At 36.4% G+C, this 21,710-nt stretch overlaps 1 protein-coding gene across 2 annotated transcripts in view; it reads right to left on the reverse strand.

Moving 5' to 3' along the window:
* Window positions 1-21,710, reverse strand: part of RNF111 (ring finger protein 111) — a 65,376-nt gene that overhangs the window by 23,876 nt on the left and 19,790 nt on the right. For both annotated transcript variants that reach the window (XM_075505904.1, XM_075505905.1), the window contains exons 2-4: window positions 19,969-20,861; window positions 7,972-8,098; window positions 1,300-1,463 (exon numbers count right to left, since the gene is read on the reverse strand). In XM_075505904.1, coding sequence (XP_075362019.1) covers window positions 1,300-1,463; window positions 7,972-8,098; window positions 19,969-20,861 — 1,184 coding nt within the window. The remainder of the gene's footprint in view (window positions 1-1,299; window positions 1,464-7,971; window positions 8,099-19,968; window positions 20,862-21,710) is intronic.

Here is a 21,710-nt window from a genome sequence, read left to right on the forward strand (position 1 = left end):
ATCCTTATGCTCATGGAAGTAGCTAACAAAGTTTTATGACCAGTATCTTTGAAGACATCAGTAAAGTTATGATAAAAGCGTGTAGCTGCCTTCTAACAGTGTTAATTCAGAACTTTCATCATTTTACGCTAGTTCATATGTGAAATTTGATGCCTAAACCCAAAAATATCATCTCTGAAATCCTGGAAGACTCATCTTAGAAAGGTATTTCCTCTGGGGGAGGCAGAAACAGGTAGTCTTAAATTTACACATTACAGAAGTAAAAGTTCATTCAGCAATAATCTTTTTTACAAGAATTTGGTTCCTGAATTTAAGATTAAGTTCTATAATTTGAGTTTAAAGAGTAAATTAAAGCAATAGATGCCTATTCCCCTTCAATGATAGAGCTGTTGGAATATTCCACAGTAAATCCATCAAGAAAAGAATCCGTAAATCAACCCATCCTCTTCCTTAAAAACCATCAAACAACAAAATCCAATTCCAAACCCGTCCAACTCTCCAACCCACCCTAAAAATCAAGACAACTTGAACAATAAGATATTGCAAGATACTAGCTTGCGATGCTCTCGGGGACGGAACTACAGCAGGACAAAACTTCTATTAAACATTAAAAGTAGCATGCACCCAAGAAACCCCCAGAATCACCACCACCACCACAAAAATAAGCCTGCAAAAACGTACATGAGCTTTAGTTTTTCCTTCTCTCAACTTTTGACAATACTTGGAAGTTGTTCTTATGATTTTCAGCGGGAACAGACTTAAGTGCCAGCACATTTTAATGTTAGGAAACAATGAAAGGTTACAGCTTCAGAAACCTAACATACTTTACTAGTTTGGGTTGGTTTGGTTTTTTGGGGTTTTTTTGGGGTTTTTTTGTGTTGTGTTTTTTTTTTGTTTTTTTTTTTTTTAATTATTTTTACTCCAAGGCCTGAAAGAACAGTAACTATTCCAAAGCATAGGCACCGATAATTTTCCTTTTATAGTGTTGTATTGAAGTAAGTGCATATTTTTAAAGAAATAGTTCCAACCTGTTCTGTATTTTCTGCCTGGTGAGTCAGCCCTCAGACACACATCCCAGTCTGTTTTGGATCTAGCAGACCCATTGGGAACGGCTAAACTTTTAATTCTAAAAGGAAGGCCACAAGAGGATTTTCTGAAAGGCTTGGAAATTGGTTTGTTTAGAATTGAGACTTTTTCATAGAACGGTATGTTATAACTGACGCAATTAATTCCACTCCCCTTACACTGATCATCCTGCTTCTGAAAAAGGAAGAGATTTCTCAGACCAATGAAACTTACCATCTTCATCCACTGTAAGGTCCACTACTTCTGCTGCATTCTGTCTCAGTGGCTGTATGACTGTGGAAATCCTACTGCGATTCCGCTGTTCTTGAGGTCGTGCAGCATGTGAACTAGAGCTTTGTCCCCAGTGTGATCTTGTGTGTCCAAGTGTTGAACGAGACCTTAAAAAAGGTAACACCTTAAGTATTGACCTAAATTTTGCCATTATTAAAATTTTTCTCCTCGCTGTTTGAGAAGCTATTTGAAATATTTTTTTTATTACTAGAAAAGCATTTTGTTATGTTGAAATACCCCACCATTCCACGTTCACTAGATGTGTACTTAACAAACATTACTGCAGCCTTTACCAGATAACATAATGGCAAATACCCAACAGGTAGAGTTTAAAGGTCTTTAAACCACGTTCCTATGAAATACATACAGGTAACTTACAAAAAATTCACTGTGAAACCCTACAACCGCAGTCAGGCAGCAATTATATCTGATGTTATGTTTTAATTTTGTTAATAGCAAATGAAGAGTCTCTAAATCCTATACTATTCCTATGCAGTCTGCAACAGCAGATCTATGAATGATGACAGAATTGTAAAGACAATAAAAATTTGTAAACATGAAGTTCTTTTGCATGTTAACTTGTGATAGAATATTTTCAGAGGATAACTTCTATACCTTAATTTAATTTCCAGAATGTCCTAAAAGTGCAAAATCTCTGGACTTTTCTCTCTTGAATATTATTCCCCCCCCCTCTTCTTGAAGAGCAAACACAGCTTTGTGTAACACTTAATTAAATGAAATGTGGCTTGAGGAGAGGAAATCATAAGCCTGTACCATACCTAAGGAAAGCGATGGTTTTATCTCTGTGGTATAACACTTCGCACCCATTCTATTCAATTTAGCCACCCATTCTATTCAATTTAGCCATACAAACCCAAACACTCAAATCAACGATGCTTTGGAGTTAAGAGGATACAGTCTTTAATTAGGGGAAGAATATTTTTACAGTATTGTATTTACCAGTTCACTCTCAAAAACCTTTTGACTCTCCAGTATTTACATAAACCAAGTGGCTCTTATTTTCCAGTTTGGAAAAACAATGCACTCAGACTTCAGAAATTCAGAAGAGGAAAATGTGAAGAAGAAAAGGGAATGACTTCACTAAAAACAAACAAAACCCACTGTACAAATCACCATGGAGCTCAGTCTACATTTCTGTTCTGCCTGTACTCCCTTCACCCCTATCTGTGTAACTCACTAACAAAGATCAGTATATTTTCCTGTAGTGCAAAAAGCATGCTTGCTGCAGTCTTCTCAACCGGCTAACACTTCAATTCCACTTCAGTAGCCACTGTAATTTAAAGATCAGGTTGGTTCAAAAAGGCACATTTTCTTTAAAGTTTGGATTTACATAATGTCCAAATTGATTTCGGTGTGCTTTGTGTGTGTCCTACTAACACTCCAGAATGAAATTTACCTCCCAAGCCCCTATTACTCTCTGGTGATCCAGGGTACACTTTGGTAATACAAGGAGAGGTTAAGGTCTCACCTCCTACTTCATCTTCCCCTCCCCTTCAGTTAACTAAGAGTTAAGGTTCATGGGAGCACCTTGGGTTTGGTAGCAAAGGAGAGGAGCAATTAACTGTGGAAGGGTACGCAGGATTGTCAAGTGTTTACTTCTCTTACAGAACTCCAGCTTCATACCAAAACCAGTGCAGTACCTACTACATCCATATTTTTTGTTTTTCAATGCAAGCTGTAAATTCAACAGTAAGAAATTTCTTTGGATTTCTTCTTGCACAAAAGAACAAGCAGACAACATGACAAAGCATCAAACTAGAGATGAAGAGAAATAAGGCCTAGCACGTAACTGTACAGTGAGCTAATAACCTTCAAGAGTTTTTGAATGAGGTATGATTTCAAGCAAAGATAGAGGTGGAAACAAAGGACTACTGAATTTAAACAATCTTAAAGTTAGAGGTCTGGGTCTTTATTTCCTTGTTATGATTAAATAGGACATTACTCTGAATGACTAACGAATATGTTAGCTATATGGTGCTGTGCATATTTAGTCTGTGGCCGAGTCCATGTAATTTCAAAATGACTAAGTTAGTCCACCTCTGAAGTATGTATGACCAAATTGTTTAGTCCATTTAATGCTAAGACGACTCTCAACCAGATCTTAATAGATTTTTCTTAACCAGAAAAGGACTGTCAGTGAACGCTTCATAGCATTTTGGTAGATACTGTCTATCTCATCCTCCTAGCTATGATTCCAGCTGCTACACTGCCGCTTGAGACTGCAGTTTATTTTACATCAAAGATTTACCTTCTCTGTGCTTTGAAAGTGGCCCTAGCTCGATTGAGAAGGGAGGAGGAGGGAATAATCATCAGTACGTAACAGTTTCCTGACGGAATATGGCGCATGGGGCAAAACAAAGGACATGGAGGAAGAAACTAACACATGGATTTCTGTACGTAATTTTCTCAAACCTGAGACTGCGTGCAACATAAGAAAAAGTGACAAATTTCTATATGCATGTGACCAAGTGAGGATTCAAGGTGCTACCAACTGCATCTCACCAGCAACCACTCAGAAAACAAGCAGAAGAGCATTAGCATCTTGATTTCACAAGGCAAATAAAAATCCGACAAGTAATTAACCAGCTCTGGTAACAAAAGGCATGTAGTCATGAATTTTTTGGGTAATTTCTTGGTTTAAATAATGAGTAAGATTTTCGGGTCTTCAGTTCTTAGTTGTGGGATAAATTCAAAGAAACTGCAGCTTAACGAAAGTGTTTTTCTAGAGATACAACAAAAAGAAAGTGTTTTTCTAGAGACATACGATTTTCACTGGGTTTAGTAAGTTTCAGAATAGTTTCTTCAGGAGTGAATGAAAGTAAGGAAGTGTTTTTCATCAGCACTGTCCTCCTTACTTCTAGGAGAGCCAAATGAGTGGCTATCCACTGGACAATTTTACATTGATGCTACTGATAAAGTATACTACGTGTGGTTTAGGATCAAGCAACTACGTATTCACTGCTGAGCAATGGTGTCCCATTACTGCCTTTTCCAGAGTCCACTGCCAGTTTTATCAGATCTCCTTACTTTTAGGAAAATAGCAATCATCAGAGTAGGATGTCACTAACAGAGCGGAGGAGGATGACAAGAAATAAATGCTGTAAGGGAGGGGGGAAAAAAAAGGAATTCTTAAAGCCCATACAGTATTACACTTAAGAGACAGCAAAGCTTAAAAGCGAGCACAAGATTGTACTATTTGCTGTCATGACAAGCAAGGCAGGATCTGTAGAGTTATGCAAAAAGCCTGGTTGAAGGCACTGTAGAAAGAAACCCTTTCTCTCGCAGAGCTCTAGCTCTCTAAAGCTTTTTCTTTATCTTCTCCTTATTCAGCATTACTACCTTTTTCCTTGAGAGGATTTTCCTTCTTGGAACATTCCATTTCCATGTTCTTTATCCATTCCCTATCTTCTCCTGCCCACAACACATCGATAACAGTGAAAGATGATCTCATGTCCACTAACATGCTCCTGGTTCTACATCACAACAGATGCTTTGCCTCAACATTTTCAACACAAAACTATTTTTTTTTTTGTCTCTAGCTTTTCCAAGTCTAAACACAAATTTTGAGTTTCTAAGGGATCCAGGTGCGTTGTCTGGAGAATGCTGGCTTCCTTCCTTCTTCCAGTAGTTTTTCGTCTCTCCCACAAAAAAATTTGTATGACTGAAAAGAGGATTCAGGAAGAGGCAGATTAAACACTTCATGAATTTTCTTTCCTTCTTTCTGATCTTTAGTACTAAAATGCCCAGTGAGCTTGTTTGCACACTCAATGATCAGCCGACCTTCGGGTATTAGCAAGTTCATTCATACAAAAAAAAACCCTGTATTCAAGTGCATCAATTCCTTTCAAAGTAAGTTTCACCTGTAAATTGTAAATAAATTAAAATATTCCTATTATCTATACATGGCCACTTACTTTAAAGTATTAAAAAAAAAAAACATGCTTTTTATCTTCCATTTAAGAAGGTAGAGAAACGAGCTTTAACGTGCTTAAATATCCCAACCATAGATTCTTACATCTTAAATTTAAAGCCTACTACTAGATTAATCTTTTATTTACTAAGGACAAGATTAACACTTCAGAATTTTAAGTTTTTTGAAATTGTCAGCTGTAAAGTTGCAAATTCCCTGCAGAATGCTTTGTATGAAGACAAATGTTGAAGTAACAGTCTCCAGAATTTAAGTAAACTTTTTCAAGTCTACAAACTTTTTCACTACTATTAATTTGCATTCTGTAAGTCCATATATTACTATGGGAATATACACTGCTACTCAACTAATAATTGAGTTTTGAAAAAAATAGGAGTGTTAGTTCCAGAGCATTCAATATATATAACAAGCATTAAAAAGCTTACCCTCAGATTTCACAGAAAAAAACTAGCAGTACTATGAAGTGTCTCAAAAGAGGTATCTTCATTTTCGCATTACTGATTTGACTTTTTTTTTTACTTCCATCCAAAAATACACTTTTGCTTTTAAAAAAAAAATACAGTAACCTCTCTCATCTATCACAAGTTATAAAGAATAAAAGTAACCATTTATTTCGCTCTGAACAGTATTCTGAGTTTGGTTGATAACCTTCATAATGTTCAGTTTGCTTACAGTATTCATATTTATAATTTTATACCGAACTATCATTTAGATGTCCCAGAGTTGCCTTTTTTCCTTACATTGTGGTTTAGCAAAACTAATATGCTTGAAACACAGGAAAACCTCCATAGAAGTACTCTACGTTCAAAGTGTAAAAGACTAGTTTAGAAGTTCCTGACATTTCAGGCTCAAGATTTGAATTTAAGACTCTTCCTCCTCATAGCAAACTTCCTGGAATTGTTTTCTTCCTGTATTTTTTTTTTAAACATAGAATCATGACTTTTTCCAATACAAAATAAAACTCAACTATTTCTTTAATCTTCTCAAAAAGTTTTCAGCTGAACATTTTCAGTGATGTCTTTTCTCAACAGTTGAGAGCAAGTACAGTAAATAGTTAAAGAGCAAAACGTAATTTGACCATTCTGTTATGATCTTAAAAAAGACAAACAATCAAATGCCTTTGAGAAATCTGCATGTTAGAAGGTCTAACAAACCCAACAGGCCAAAAATTTAAATTCACCAGAAAGTGCTCTTGGTTCAATCTCCTCCTCACTTAAGTCACCAGTAAAGACACCACCACCCATCATCAATAAAAATGGGGGGGAGGGGAAGGTGTGGTGTTGCTGCTACTGTTTTGGCTGTAGCACTGCAGAAGGTAAGGGAAGAAAGAAGTAATTTTTTCAAGTCTTTTATGGCTACTACACAAAACATTTCTTATTGATGCTAGGAAGAGAGCTGTTTATTTTTTAAAAGCATCTTATCTGTCTAATCAGGTTTGAATTAATGTTCTATAAGGACAATCACTTTCATCTAGCCTAATTTTTCACCCTTTAAGGCTTTACATGCAAGTTATAAGAGGCTAAAGCATTAACTTGATCTAGCTCAAGTCTTTTCAAGCCTACATGTTGTTTCATAAGTTTTAATTATTCTCAATAAACACATTCATGTGGATAAATCAACTATTTCTAGAAACATGTTTCTAATCACCTCAAGACAGAACATCTGTTGATTCTGCAGCTTCTGTTTTCTTTTAAACAGAAGGAAATATAAAGAAACATATTGTTGAAGAAATGAATTTTTAAAATTATTTCTCTCATCTCTCCCCACTTCCTCTTTGCTAGAGATTCGGGCTGTGAGTATGACATCCTTTGTGTGTCAGAGTTTAACAAAAAATTCAGTTAGCTCCAAGCGTTCATGAAATCTACATAAGGCATGCATTTGTCTTAAACAAAAAATTGGTTTGTTCAATGTGATATTTATTCCAATAAAAGTGATTCTTGCAGAAAAACTTATCTGTTGTTTTAGATTTAAAACTGCATTAGTGAAAGCACTATCTGATGACAAACGGAATGTTTTCATGATTGCTTATTGGTCCTTTGTCATTGTTTTATAAAAAAAATGGATAGTCATTCTCCATATTCTACAATTTTGTCTTCATGTTCACAAATACGAAAACATACGTAATAGGCAGCCACCTCCAACAGTCCCATGCACATGACAATTTCAAGTTTTCTTCTTCAAGGAACTCCACTTTAATAGATTCTGCAAAATCTGACAAATATGGAACAAAACTTCCAGAGAGGCATGGAAGAACAGGAAAGCATACACAGCAGCAGCTTCAAAAAAGTAGGATGCTTTCCTGAGAAATGCTCAGCTAATCCCTAGATAGTCAGCTCAGCCTAAACTTGCTCTCTCTAGAATCTCACTGTACAGCTATGCTTCCCCAAAATTCTGCCGATCAGTCACACTAACTACAACCACCTCAACAATTCCAACGTCAAGCTTTGGCAAAGCTGTGGTTTGGGTTTTTTTGTTTGTTTCTTTGTTTGGGGCTTTGTTTTTTTGGGGTTATTTGTTGTTGGGTTTTTTTTAATCAAAAATGCATACTATACATCCTGGTTACAATTTCTGTGACATTACCCTATGGGCTTTTAATGATACAGAGCCTTGTGACAAACTTGGAGTCAAGCAAAATTGTATTAATACAAAGAGATGCAAAGTCTCACCTGTAGCTTTCACCAACTGTGACAATCTCCACTTCACTATCTGTTGAGGTAACATTTATTTCTTCATTAGCAGTGACCTGGGGAGTGGAGGATGCTTCAATCACCACAACATCTTCATCAATACTTCCTGATAAGGAAAAAGGAAGAAGAAAGTTTGTATACTTCCATCTATCTCAGGAGCTGTCATTATAAGAGACTATTTTTTTTCCTAGACTTAAAATACACGTAGGTAGAGAATTTCACGGTGTGTGTCAAAACTTTAGGTGCAACTGTCAAATACATGACCTAATTATTAAAGGCAGCAATTCTTCTGTAACTATTGAAGTAAAAAAAAAAAGGAGACAGAAGATGGGGGGTGGTGGGGGGGAGATATGCAAGCTTACATTCTACTGTGTATTGGAAGCAATTACAGTGAATTTTATTAGCTGTAACACCAACAAAATTCAGTCATTTAATATAAAAACAGACTTTCAAACTAGCAAAGCAGTGGTGGTTTGTTATCATTAATAGCTTTCTTCTTTTAATGTTTTTGTAGGTATTCAAGTCTCAAGTGGCAACAGGAGAAAAATGATGCACCAACTAATATATGTTATTTATTTCTACAACAAAGTGAAGATCACAAATCCATTACTGTTTATAAACACCTTTACATCTACACTTTCAGTAGCATTCACTATCGTACACTAGACAAAGGAAGTTAAAATGAAACTATCAATGGTAAAAGACAACAACCAAAACCCCACAAAATCAATTTAGAGACTAGTTTTGACAGAAAAAAATTTCCACTTCAGGAAGAATGATTAAAGTTCCAGCCTAATACCCAGACACATGGGAACACTGCACTACAGCTGTAATACTGACAGTGACAAGTTTGAGCTATCTAGAATACTTAAACTGAGCTATGGATTATTCACTATAGTAATACTACTGAGCACAAAAGAACTTACTAAATAAATGAGCTAGATTAGAAATAGCAAATTACCATTTTGAGATTTGCAAATTTTTTCAAGAAAAGTGCTTGAAGAATTTGGTCTCATTCAAGTCAATACTTACATCCTGTATGGACTGACTGTTCTCAGCTGCTCTACCCAACAACAAGGTGGGGCAGATTATCCCCCCCTCCAAGTACAAACATTTTTACATTTTGAAAAAACAAGTTGTATTACTTATTTTCCAATGGCCTTTGTTGTTTCTGGTCATACTTATCCCAGAGAGACTGGTGCCTGAAGATGGAAAGAGTGATGCTTCCAAATACTGGTATTCACCAAATTCTCATGATTGGAAGTAATATGTGACAAAATTAATTCTCACAACTTACATGAAAATTTTGGAAAAACTGAAAACGTTACAGTGTCTAAAAAACAAAGTCACACACTAACACAGAAAATATAGAAAGGCCAATTACTCAAAGTGAAAGAAAGGCAGCTAATGTCATCATCACATTCAGAAGAATGTAAATGTCATGCTTTTGACATCTTGCAAATCATGGGCAAATAAGCAACAACTTCCTTACACAAAACTGTTTTAGCTGCTTCTCAGACAAAACCAGCTAGCCCAGCAGCTGGTGAAAGGTCAGTTAGGGGAAAAATAGTTGGGGTTTTTTTTCCATCTCTGTGCTTCTAAACATGTGCTTCTCTGAATCACAGTAAGTTTGAGAGCATTCCTGGGAGTCTGCATGTCCTCAGGCTCACTATTTATTGAAATTTACGACAGGTGCAAAAGCAGGAAGATTTAGGGTTAAGTATGATCTCATTACTTCTGAAAATAAACAGCACCTCCTTGAGGACAAAGTCATATGCCATGTAATTCCAGTGTGCATCTCTACCTAAATTCTGATGCAAGCTGATCTCATGAAAACCAAAAGGAATTCTCAACTGAACATCTACACAATTCAGCTATTCACCTTTGTCATGGTTTGAGAGTTAATTTTATTTCATCCTTTTTTTAAGCAAATCTTTAGTCAAGATGTGATTTTACAGACTACATGAGTCAGACTGTAGAAACCATCAGGACTGTTACTAGATGAACAGGTTTTATGACTTCCAAAAATAATAAAGAAAATCTTTAGGAAAATAGTCAACGTTGCTGTAAGTAGGATATAGTGTAGATACAGTTCAACCGTATGCTATTTCCTACTGCTCATGCTTTCTAAAAGCACTCTTCCAAGTCAAAAGCACAAACTGATTGGGTTTTCATCCCATTAAGTGCTTTTCCATACAAGTGCTTTCCCAATACATATTATTGTATTTCCCATACAATAATACACACTTTCTTCAAAATGAAGCAAAAAGACAACTCCTCTAAACCACTGTAATAATAAATATCTGTAAGGCATTTTGTAAGATTATATTGCTAAGAAAAAAAACTATGAATAAGTTATGATCATACACAACTCTGTACTCCCTTTAAATAAAAAGGGCTTTCATGCGAGTTCTATTAGAAGCACACCAAGGGGAAAAGTTCACGTATGTGAACTTCGCTTATTTTAAGAACATTGCAGTAGTTTGGAGAACAGTATATACAAATTAGATAATTGTCCAATACAAACTGTTTTCACTACATTTATCTGAATAATAAAAAGTCAGCTGAATAGCAAAACTTCAGTAACATAAGCAACACTGAAGTAACGTTCATAACCTTCATCAAGTAGCTCTTCCACAGTCAGACAGTAGCAATAGAACCGGTAGTACTAAATGGTATGAAAACCCAATCTTTCATTGTCAACAGGACTTACTGTTTCTTCTTTGCCTCTCCTCATACATTACTACAAGGAAGAGAACCCAGTTTTTGAAACATCACAAACAAAACCACACCAGTTTATTCTGATTCAGACAAGCTCCTACAAAGCAGAGCAAAGGATAGTGTTAAAACAAAGAAAAGTCTCTGAAATAATCTGTCAAAATGAGGTCTCAGAGAACAGCCTCCTTGACAGGCCAACAGGAATACAGGGTGCCTGCAGCACATGAGCAGGAACACAGCTATCAAGGAGAGCCCCCTGAAACTTCAGCAAGCCCATAGATAAGGAATTAATCCTAGCATTAGAGCATTTCATTTACAAGGCAATTAAGAATTAAAACTGTCCCAATACTAAAGAGGTAGTAAAATTAAAGATGTTTTTTTGAATGTTCTGTAGTATCAAAGCTAAAAAAAACCAAAAACCAAACAAAAAACAAACAACAAAAAAACCCAAAACAAAACCAACAAGTTCTCTGTCAAATGCACTTAAAATTCGAGTCTGCTGGTTTGAACTACTCCAAGCCTAATCCTAGCAAAGCCATGTTTTGCAGTTCTACATAATGTAACTTTGCAGTGTCTGAAGGTGAACTTTACTGGTATGTCAGTTGGAGTAGTTCGAGATGGTTGACTTGAATTTTAAGAGTGCACAACCCTGTGAAGCAGAAGGAAACTTTCTTTAATGAGATGACTGACATGCAGAAATAAAACAAATGGATTTTCAGAGGTTTTGCTATATTGTTTCTAAAAATATTTGCTCTAGAGAATTTTTAGGCACTCGCATGCCTCAAATATTTACCACATATGTAACTCCTAGGAGCCATCTGGTGAATGCAAGGCTACACATTAGCAGTAAACAGCTGAACGTATCTTTAAGGTGTCTACATCTTCAGATCTGCATGGGAATATATGAGCTGGTTTTGGCTGGGATAGAGTTAATTTTTTTATAGTAGCTAGTATGGGGCTATGTTTTGGATTTGTGCTGAAAACAGTGTTGATAACACAGGGATGTTTTAGTTGTTGTGAAGTAGTGCTTATACTAAATCAAGGACTTCTCAGCTTCCCATGCTCTGCCAGGTGCACAAGAAGCTGGGAGGGGACACTGCTGGGACAGCTGACCCCAACTGACCAAAGGGCTATTCCAGACCATATAACATCATGTTCAGTATATAAAGCTGGGGAAGAAGGAAGCGGGGGACGTTTGGAGTGATGGTGTTTGTCTTCCCAAGTAACTACTACATGTGATGGAGCCCTGGCTTTCCTGGAGATGGCTGAACACCTGCCTGCTGATGGGAAGGAGTGAAGGAATTCCTTGTTTTGCTTTGCCTGCGCGTGCGGCTTTTGCTTTCCCTATTAAACTGTCTTTATCTCAACCCACGAGTTTTCTCACTTTTACCCTTCCTATTCTCTCCCCCATCCCACTGGGGGGGGAGTAAGCGAGTGGCTCTGTGGTGCTTGGTTGCCGGCTGGGGTTAAACCACAACAATATACTTGGTATATATACACATCTGTGAAGGAAATTTCTTAGGAAGGGCATAAAACCAACAGAATCTGGTATTTCAGTAAATCCCAGTTCTAATGTACTACACAATTTACAAAATGTACCAACAGCCAAGGAAAAAAAAAAACAACAAAACACACAAAAAATCAAAATCCAGAAATATACCAGATAACAAAATACTTGCACAACTTTCTCAGTATTAGTTTTCACCCTGCAGTCCACAGGATGTTTTTTATATAGTCCACCATGACATGGTATACTTCATTTATTTGCTTTTATGCACATACCAGTCACTGACCATTCATCTTCTGCCTGGAATGAACTTCAAGCAAATTTGATCTTACCTAAAGCATAAATATGAATACCTTACTCATCAATGTATCATCTAAATGACTGACCCTGTAAGACAATAGCTAAATCTGTATAATGAGAGTGTTAGTATACTAATCCTATACTCCTTGAAGGTAATCTCCTTTCAAGGAGAAGAGTCACTGGACTGTTGGCAGCAAAACAGTTACGCAGATCTATGAGAGGTATTTTGTACTACACTCAGCATAATACCTATGGCTACAAAACAAACAGAAAATTAGCCTCCTGCAGGTATACAGTACTTCTCTCTGTCATCTCCTGAATAACAAAACGCAGCAAGCAAATTATACTCTAGTTGTTTGTGACTAACCTAGCTTTGGGCTACCACTGAAAGACTCATTCTACATTTTAAATGACCTGGTTAAAAACAAAACTTCTACTGAAAATTACAGCAAGCATTTTATTAGTTTCCACTGAATTTTGGTTTTTTTCCCTACTCACATCCACAAATAATATTTTATAGTGCATGCAAACCACCAAATTTTATTTTGCAAGTTTTGCATATCCCAACAATTCAGACCCATCAACAGCAGTTAGTAATTAGGTTTTGTACATCACTAATAATTAGTAATAATCAGTAACTTCTTTACAGAAGCTTCTCCCCTCTTTTAAAAGCCTGTTTTATGACAGAAGCCTAATGCTCAGCCAGCCTAGGGGAAGGGATAAACTACACTGCCTTGAATCCAAATTTGAACATGCTCAAAATTATAATCATCCCTTAAAAAACAAAACACTCCCTCTTCCAGGCTCTACATCACAAAGACATTAAATGTGTCAGATTAAAGTACTTTATTAAGCAGAATATAACTTTTAATATAATACCATGTAGTCCAATATTTAGATCAGTAAATGAGGATATCTTTTCCCCAGAAAGCTGTAAGATTATTTCAGAACTACAACTGCTTGGTGCTGTTGATAGACCACATGCAGTTCTAGGAAGCAAGTTTTAGAATCAAATACTTTACCAGTCCAGAAGTTATAAGCAAGAGACTAAGCTTTGCACAGTATAACATGTATAATATATACAATTATACTCTGTGTATAATATATATAATCATACTATTACTTAACTCTGAAAGATCATGGCATAACTCAGAGACTAATCAATCATCATCAACACAAGTACCCCACTGAGGACATAAATAACACTGGTATAATATCCAAATTTATGTTTGGCTGATTGTTGTCCTTCCTGGATGGTATTTTACATCTATTTTACAATTAACATGGGGCTTAACTAGTTTAAATATTACATGTAAGATAGTGAAGGAGTTTTACAATACACAATTTCAAATGAGACAGTCTGACCAAGCCATAAGTGAAAACAGAAGAGATTTAAAATAAGCAGTCAAGTCCCAGTGACAGAGATGACTTATTTTGAGTTCCAAGCCTTCTCTGGATCAGACCAAGGGCCTGCCGAGGCCCACGTTCTCTCTGCCAGCTGCAGCAGGCAAAACTATGCAGTGAGAGTAGGAAATCCAGGCTATAATCTTTAACTGAAACCTCTCACACCACCCAGCATCCACAGCAATGTTACAGAGGTCAGAGAGCACTTTCTTGTCTATTCATTGCTTATGGACAGCTGTCAGTAAGTGTGTCTAAACCCTTTTTGAACTTGCTGACACTATGTGCCTCTACAACACCTTGTGCTGGTGAGTTCAAGATAATTACCTGGATAGTAACTCAGCTTGAAATGGATAAAATAATAATATTCTGCTAGCATTAATGAGTACTCCCTTCTTTAACTTTCAAACTTCTTGAACTAGGTATAGCTTGTACCCCCTGCTCCCGACCTCTGCCAATACAGTTAGCATAACTAACACCATTTTATGAGGCAAGCAGCCATTCTCTGTGACCGAGTGGGTCATATATTCATTCCCTTTCCCCTCGTTCTCAGGCTCTGAAGGTCCTGTGAACCAAGCAGACAAATCAAACAGATTTTTTCTTCACCTCCCTAACAGCCTCAAGATTCCTGGGCACCAGGACGATTACTCCCTTCCTTGCTGGCCTTGAAGGCCCCAGGCACCCAGCCAACCAGGTGTTGTTGACGACCCCATCACAGAACAGGGAAACATAACAGCGCACAGAGCACCGTCTATAAAATCAAGCAGTTAGAAGTCCTAAGCGGGAACCTGGACCAGAACTGCTGCTGGACAGTGAGACCCGCGACCCCCAGTGGCCAGCAACGCCCCCACCATCGTCTGCTTCCTCTGAGGACTAAGTGAGTGATTCATATTCTTTTATATTATTTTGGAGTCTAGATTATGATTTTTATATTGATACAGCAAACCACATATTAAGATTTGACTTGATCTGCAGAAGGTCCAGGTGATTAGAAATTATAAGTTGAATTATAAATTCTGCATTACACTACTTATAGATTGTACTATATTGATTCTGCTTGTAGAAATCCTATGCCATTCTAATCATAAATTCTGTGCTATACTAATCATAATATCCTGCTAAGAAAATAACGCTTTAATTGTAACTACGATTTAGTGCCATCATCATTCTGCCAAGGATCCCTAAAAGAACCTGTCTGTCCCCTTAGTGTTGGATGACACTAGGTTAAAGACGACAGTTTTTCTGTACCTGAGACTTACTTGGAATATACTCTCCAATAGCTGTGCATGACAAGAGAAATTTTCAAAACATACCATTTGCTTAGGAGTCTGAACCCTGGTGGAAAAGACAGTCAACAACCAGAATTTAGGGGATCTTATCCAACTGTGAGCCATGCTAATACAGGCTAATCCAAAACTCTACTGACTGTTCTTAACCAAGCACATAAATCTTAGTCCTATCAGCAATGCTACAGCAAGCCAATTCTACAAGTAGCATCTTTTCAGCACAGAAAGCTGCAGCAGCTACAGGGAAGTGCTGAAGTGAATTCACAGCAGATAGGTATAGCAACAACGGTTGATGTCGACTGCTCACAAAACCAGCTGCTTCTTTCCTCACCCCTTCCCAGTTCTTCCCCAACCCCTCCCTAGTAAGAGGCACGGTAGAAAGGATATGTATTCACTTCCTTGTCCACTAATGCTATTGAGATAAAAGCTCTGAATTATGAACTGAATCAGTTCCTGTGAGAAAAGGAGTACATGCTGTAGTTTTAGGAGGGATTAAGTAACAGAAAAATAATGAATTCTAACAACAGGCAGCTCGTTTCCACTTAATACATGTTTATCTTGAACCTGTTAAAGTAATCTGAACATGAAGTGCTATATGTTTAACATTTTCACCAGCCTCTGGCTTTTAAAATACCAGATGTCTATATTCAACATTTTTGGGAGACAGACAACAAATATGTTAGAGGAATGAAGAGGATGATAGTGAATAAACTCAGTTTTATCATTCCAAGCAGCTTTGAACAAAAACTGGAGTAGCTTCTCATGAGCATTACATTCTAAGGGAAGAGGCAAGGTCTGTCTAGCACTAGCTGCTCAAAAATATAAAGTAACATGTCAGACCCTAAGGAAATTTTAAGTGCTATTAGGTGAACAATTTATGACAATGCAAAATTCTACCCAGCTTTCTTTATAACAGTTTCCCATTTCCCGCGGTTCAGCTTTACTGCCAAATCAGAGTACGCAAGGCTAAGAACTTGCTCCAATTTTAGCTTTTGCTAGATTTCCCTCCATAGATTGGCTGTCTGCAAATGGCACCCCCAGCCCTTTAAATCCAAGCTGAAAACCAAATACTTGTACAAGCATATCAGAAAATTCGCCTTACAACATTACAGAGATTCAATTACAGTAAAAGTTGAAATTTTGCCACCTTTGACAAGGAAAGTCAAAAGAGGATTATCTCTATAGGTGTGTATACAGGTCCTCCAAGGGTTAGAGAAAAGTTTCTGAGCTACCTAAACAAAACACAGAATAAAAATTTGCGTTTCATAGCAAAAATATTGCTGCTTGCAATCATTTTAACTGTAAGCCCAGTATTTCAATTAAAACCAACCGACCAACGTTCAGATTAGAATATATACCCCTGAAAGCACTTGCACCTTCAACTGTAACTGTATCATTAAACTACACATAGTTATTTTTACATTGTCCTTATGCCCCCAACTCTCCTTTGCCTCCTGAATGAGCTTCATCTGGTCATCCCAGATTTAATGAGGACAGCTGCCTTTTATGGCAAACAGTTGGTAAAACAATATAATTATTCCCAGGTGCCAGGTTTTCATACTTGTTCAATAGTCTCCCAGTCCCAAAGCACAAAGCCCCACCAGAAGAATAGCTGAAGCCCTGACAGAAAAGGAAAAGGAGGAAAAACCCTATATAGTGTTGTTTAGGGGTTTTTTGGTAAAGGTTTTGTAAAAGGTTTTGTTAAAAAAAAAAAAAACAACCAACAACAAACGACAAACCCACACACATCTCCATTCATATAATTTTCCAAAAATAGCCAAGTTAATTTTATTAACTACAAGAACTAACCTACTAAACACTTCTTCGGTTAAAAAGATCTGTTCCTTTAATTTCTCGCAATAATCAGAAAGAAACATTTTCCACAACAGTATACATTAATTAAATTTACTGGTTCTTTAAATGCACTGTATCTTTAAATAAACAATATTCAAAGCAAGGAAATATTTTGTGACATACCCTTAATACAAATTGCTATTAAGCAGGCTACGAGACTAATCACATCACTTTGATGCCTGCTTATTAAAAATTCAGTTACTACCATATCTTTTTAAATTGTATTTTCTTTTCTGATTATTACTATTCTCCTCCTTAAGTCTGTCCTCTAGTACTTTTACATATATGCTGCAGGCCTCATATTCTTAGAGGAAGTTCTTTGTCCTTCAGTATATTCTGTAATCTCAGCAGATGCATACGTAACCCTCACATGCCAATCTAGAACAAAAAAATTCTTCCCTAACATTAACAGGTAGTGTAGCATTACTAGCAATACAGCCCTTTCCTCATATAGAAACATCATCATGCTTGCTCACTACACAGAGAAGTTGCATAGCTATTTTCCCAGCTGGCCCCATTTCTGTCCCAATTAACTCAGTAACTAGAAATGCCTTATATAACACCAGAAAGCTACAGAAAGTGTTAATCATACTTTTATCTTGCTAAAAATAGAACACTTCTATAAAGGAAGTCTGCTCAACTTCCCATTTTATCTGCAATGTAAATAAAATGCTCAAAACCTTCCCATCAATATGTATTTCCACTGGAAAAAACCCCACAGTATTCACACACTCTAAGCCAGAATTACTTCTCAACTCACTGCAAGTGTTAGTCCTGAAGTATAGCGACCATAATATACATTCTTTAAAGCATACCTTATTTCAGTTACAATTGATGTCAGTATTTTAATCTAAAATTAACTGGTGCAAAGCTAATAGATTTTTCATTCATGACATGAGAATAAATATAATTTCATAAATTAAGTGTGCTTTTCAAGTAGTATAAAAATTAAGCCATTGGACAATGCACTTTTCCACATAACTAAATGAAGCAAACTGCAAGTTCCAGTCTTCCTACCATCAAGACAACATTACACTGAATTATCAGAAGTTACCTGAAAAGCTTGAATATTCATTGATCATTACATCAATTTTTAAAGAGATCTCTCTCCAAAAAGATTTTTTTGAAATGCCTATGGAAAGCCTCACTATGGAAATAAAACCACAGAAGTGGTACTAATTGAATTTGTGTTAAAAAAGGGCAGTAAGTTTTAACAGTTCAAGTAGACTAAAAAAAAAAATTAATTGAAAATTCTCTCTTTAAGTACATTTATTGTGGTTAGAAATAGATAGTCATCTAAGAATCCATAACCTACATTTTCTCATCCATATATCAGCTTCACTGTTGCATGGTGCTCTGTGTGGAAAGAGAGTTGTTAATGGTCCTACATAATTTTACATTTACATGAAAATCCATCCTCTCTGAAAATGAGAAGAAACTATTAACTTGGAAACAGAAGTGTTAACACAGTAGTCTCCCACATTGGTTTTTAATATGAATGTATACATATCCCCATACATTAATTATTTACAAATCATACCCTTCAATATGGTTGAACACACCATGTAAAATGTAACTTTTTTAGGCTTAAAAAAAATTACATTTCTGTCCCCACAAATATGCATGAAGATAATTAAGGTTGTGCAATAATTCTTCTGTTTCAGAGTTATTTATGCAGCCCTAGCACTGCGTAAGTAAAATTTTTGCATTATAAATTTTACTTCTTGTATTTAAGCAGTACATTAAAGAACAAAGCACAAATTATTTCCTGCTACAATGTATCACAAGCAATAATCTAGTCTTTAGTACTCTGGTTCTGTTCAAGCATAAATGTTGCCTTAACGTGAACACACACACTTTTTTTTTTTTTAAACCTGTCCTTGTATTTTCAGTCATTTTTTCTTAGAGGAATGATCAGTACAGTCTGAGATACAGTTTCACTTTCTAAAACACATTTGTCACTAGGCAAAAAACACGGTTGCACAGATTAACACTATGCTCTGTTCTGTGTATCTACTTCCCCATGCTCTCTAAAAAGCCGAAATGATAAACAGAAGGCACAACTACAACACTGTGAATGTTACTGGTACCAGTATTGGGACTGCCTTTCACTTGGCAAATTTAAGATGAAAGGAAGTCCAAGAAAACTGGTAGATGGCAAAAAAAACAAAAAACAAAAAACCAAACCAACCAAAAAAACCAAAAACACCCCCCCAAAAAAACCCACTCCAAACATTCAAGCACTCCCTCAAATTCTGTGTCAAGACATAATAGAGAAACATCTATGTAAGCCAACTGCAAGATCATTGCATTGAGTTTATCTAGGTAAAACATTTGGTATATATACATACTTTGCTTTCCACAACTTCGGGCCTTAGAATTTTCTTATTATTGCACTGCTAAAGCTACCTTCAATTGAATACTATTTCAGGCTCTTCTCACAATGACCAATTTTATTTTTTTTCTTCTCATCTTTTTTTAAGTTGTCAAGCACAATTAATTATGTATTAGCAGATATTTTTACATCCTGAAACCAGACAGAATTGTTATTCCCACAATCAGTTAACACAGCTATAATAGCTAAAGTTTTTAATAAAATTGGAGCAACTTCACAGCATATGACTAATCAGATTCAGCAATCTTTCCAGTATATTGTTTAGAAACCATTAACTTTACCTTTTACATTGAAGTTAAAGAATTCCAGATTTGTTGTAATTTTACTGGAAGCTCTGAATGTACTTTGCCCATCAAGAACTTATGGTATAAAGTTCACATTACTTGCACTAAGTCTATTTGTAGTATAACTTCTATAAAACACAAACACAACTGCTCCAAAGCACTAACAAAAAAAAGCACACTGTACATGATGAAAGCTCATTAATAAAAAGTACCTCAGGGATTTAGTTTTACCTGAAGGAACAGCTGTACTGTTCTGGTGGTTTTCACCAGGAGACACAAATAAGTCTTCCTCCCCTTCAGTAGATGAACTGGAAGAAGATTCACTACTGAGATCATTCTCACTGGAACTGCTAGAGCTCGGTAGTAAAGCATACTTTCTTCGAGCTAACACTTCCCGCTTTTTCCTCTGCATTAAAATTCGTTCTTTTTGGTTCTGTGTCCGCTGTGACGAACTTGTTTTCACAAATCTCTTCCTATATGGAAGTCTTCTTAAAGAACTGCTGTGAAAACAGGGCCTTTTCATTAATAACCCAGGTACAGAGTCTGCCTCAGTCCGAGGCCACTTTTGTGACCTTGCGCTGTGAGTTCTACTTGTAGTATTCAACATTGCCTGAGGGTGTCTTACAGGAGCATCTTTTTCTTCATCAGATGTTACTGTGTCAGAGTCTCCAAAATGTAGGCTAGATGAAGGCGAAGAGATACAGTCACTAAAAGAAGAATCATTGTCTTCACTTTGTGTTTCTAGATGCTGTCTTAATCCCAAGATTCCTTGGTTTTCTTTATCAGGACAATTTTGAGTATATGAAGGACCAGCCTGCTGGCTCTTGCGTTTTTTTCGCACAATACTTTTGTCTTGGTCTGTACAGTTGCCATTCATGTCCTTCTGCTTTTGAGAATCACCACGTAAGTGAGAGAACTCATTCCCTACTTTACTGGCAATCATCTCAACTTCTGCAGTGAAGCTTTTGGCTGCCCCAATAGGCTCAGGGTTCAAGAGGATCCCCTTCAGACTCTCCTGTCTCTTTGGTGCATCAGAAGAAACTTCACTCTTCATATCCGCTTTTAGAGTATAAACTATATTACATTCACGAGTCCATTTAGACATGGAAAGTTTTAAGAAAGGCCTAGAACGAAAAATAGATATGCATCAAGAAAAAGAAGCATCAGATTTTTCGAGAGCAAAACTGAAATAAGAGAAAAGCCATTTACTGCTAAGACTAACCTCCCAGTGGGAAAAGCAAAACAGAAACTGAAATACAACTGTTTCATAATATTAAGAATACTGCTTGACAATGTAATTTTGAATTAAGACAGAACTCTTGTAACTTGCATTGAAGGGAAGTTCTTATAGTCAGTGAAAACATTATCGCTTTCACAGAGCAAATATTGACGTATGTCGCCTGCAAAATGTACGGATGATGTCTGTTTTACCAATGCTTAACCATGAGAGTTTTACAGGCTACTGCTTATAGAAGTTACACAAGTTTAAGCTAAATAGCACCAATATTCAGCCATCAACTAAACTGCATGCTTGCATAAGGCCTACATCTTCCCTTATAGCTGTACATATGGATAGTAAATACCTTGAACACAATACATGATACAGTATGGTGACAACTGAGCTATAAAAATCAGTTACTTAGAATTCATGGTTCTTTTCTGACATGAAAAGGGATAAAACAGGAGAGATTTTGAACTTTATTATTTTAGGGTAAAGTAACAGAAATCCATTTATTACCTAGAGTTTTTTTTAAAAAAACACAACACATTAATAGTATAGAGTAGCGTATAAAGCTATTTTCAATCCATGTACTTTTGACTCTATCCTGCGACAGAAACTGAGCATATCAGATCACACGTTCCCTTAATAGTTGGTACCAGGCAGGTTCCCTTCCCTGTCAAAATATTAGCCTGTCAACATACAGCAATGCCACATTAGCCTCAAAGACTATTTCAAAGAAAAAATTTTGTAC

Source organism: Mycteria americana, chromosome 6, assembly GCF_035582795.1.
Source record: "Mycteria americana isolate JAX WOST 10 ecotype Jacksonville Zoo and Gardens chromosome 6, USCA_MyAme_1.0, whole genome shotgun sequence".
In the NCBI taxonomy this organism is placed as follows: domain Eukaryota; kingdom Metazoa; phylum Chordata; class Aves; order Ciconiiformes; family Ciconiidae; genus Mycteria; species Mycteria americana.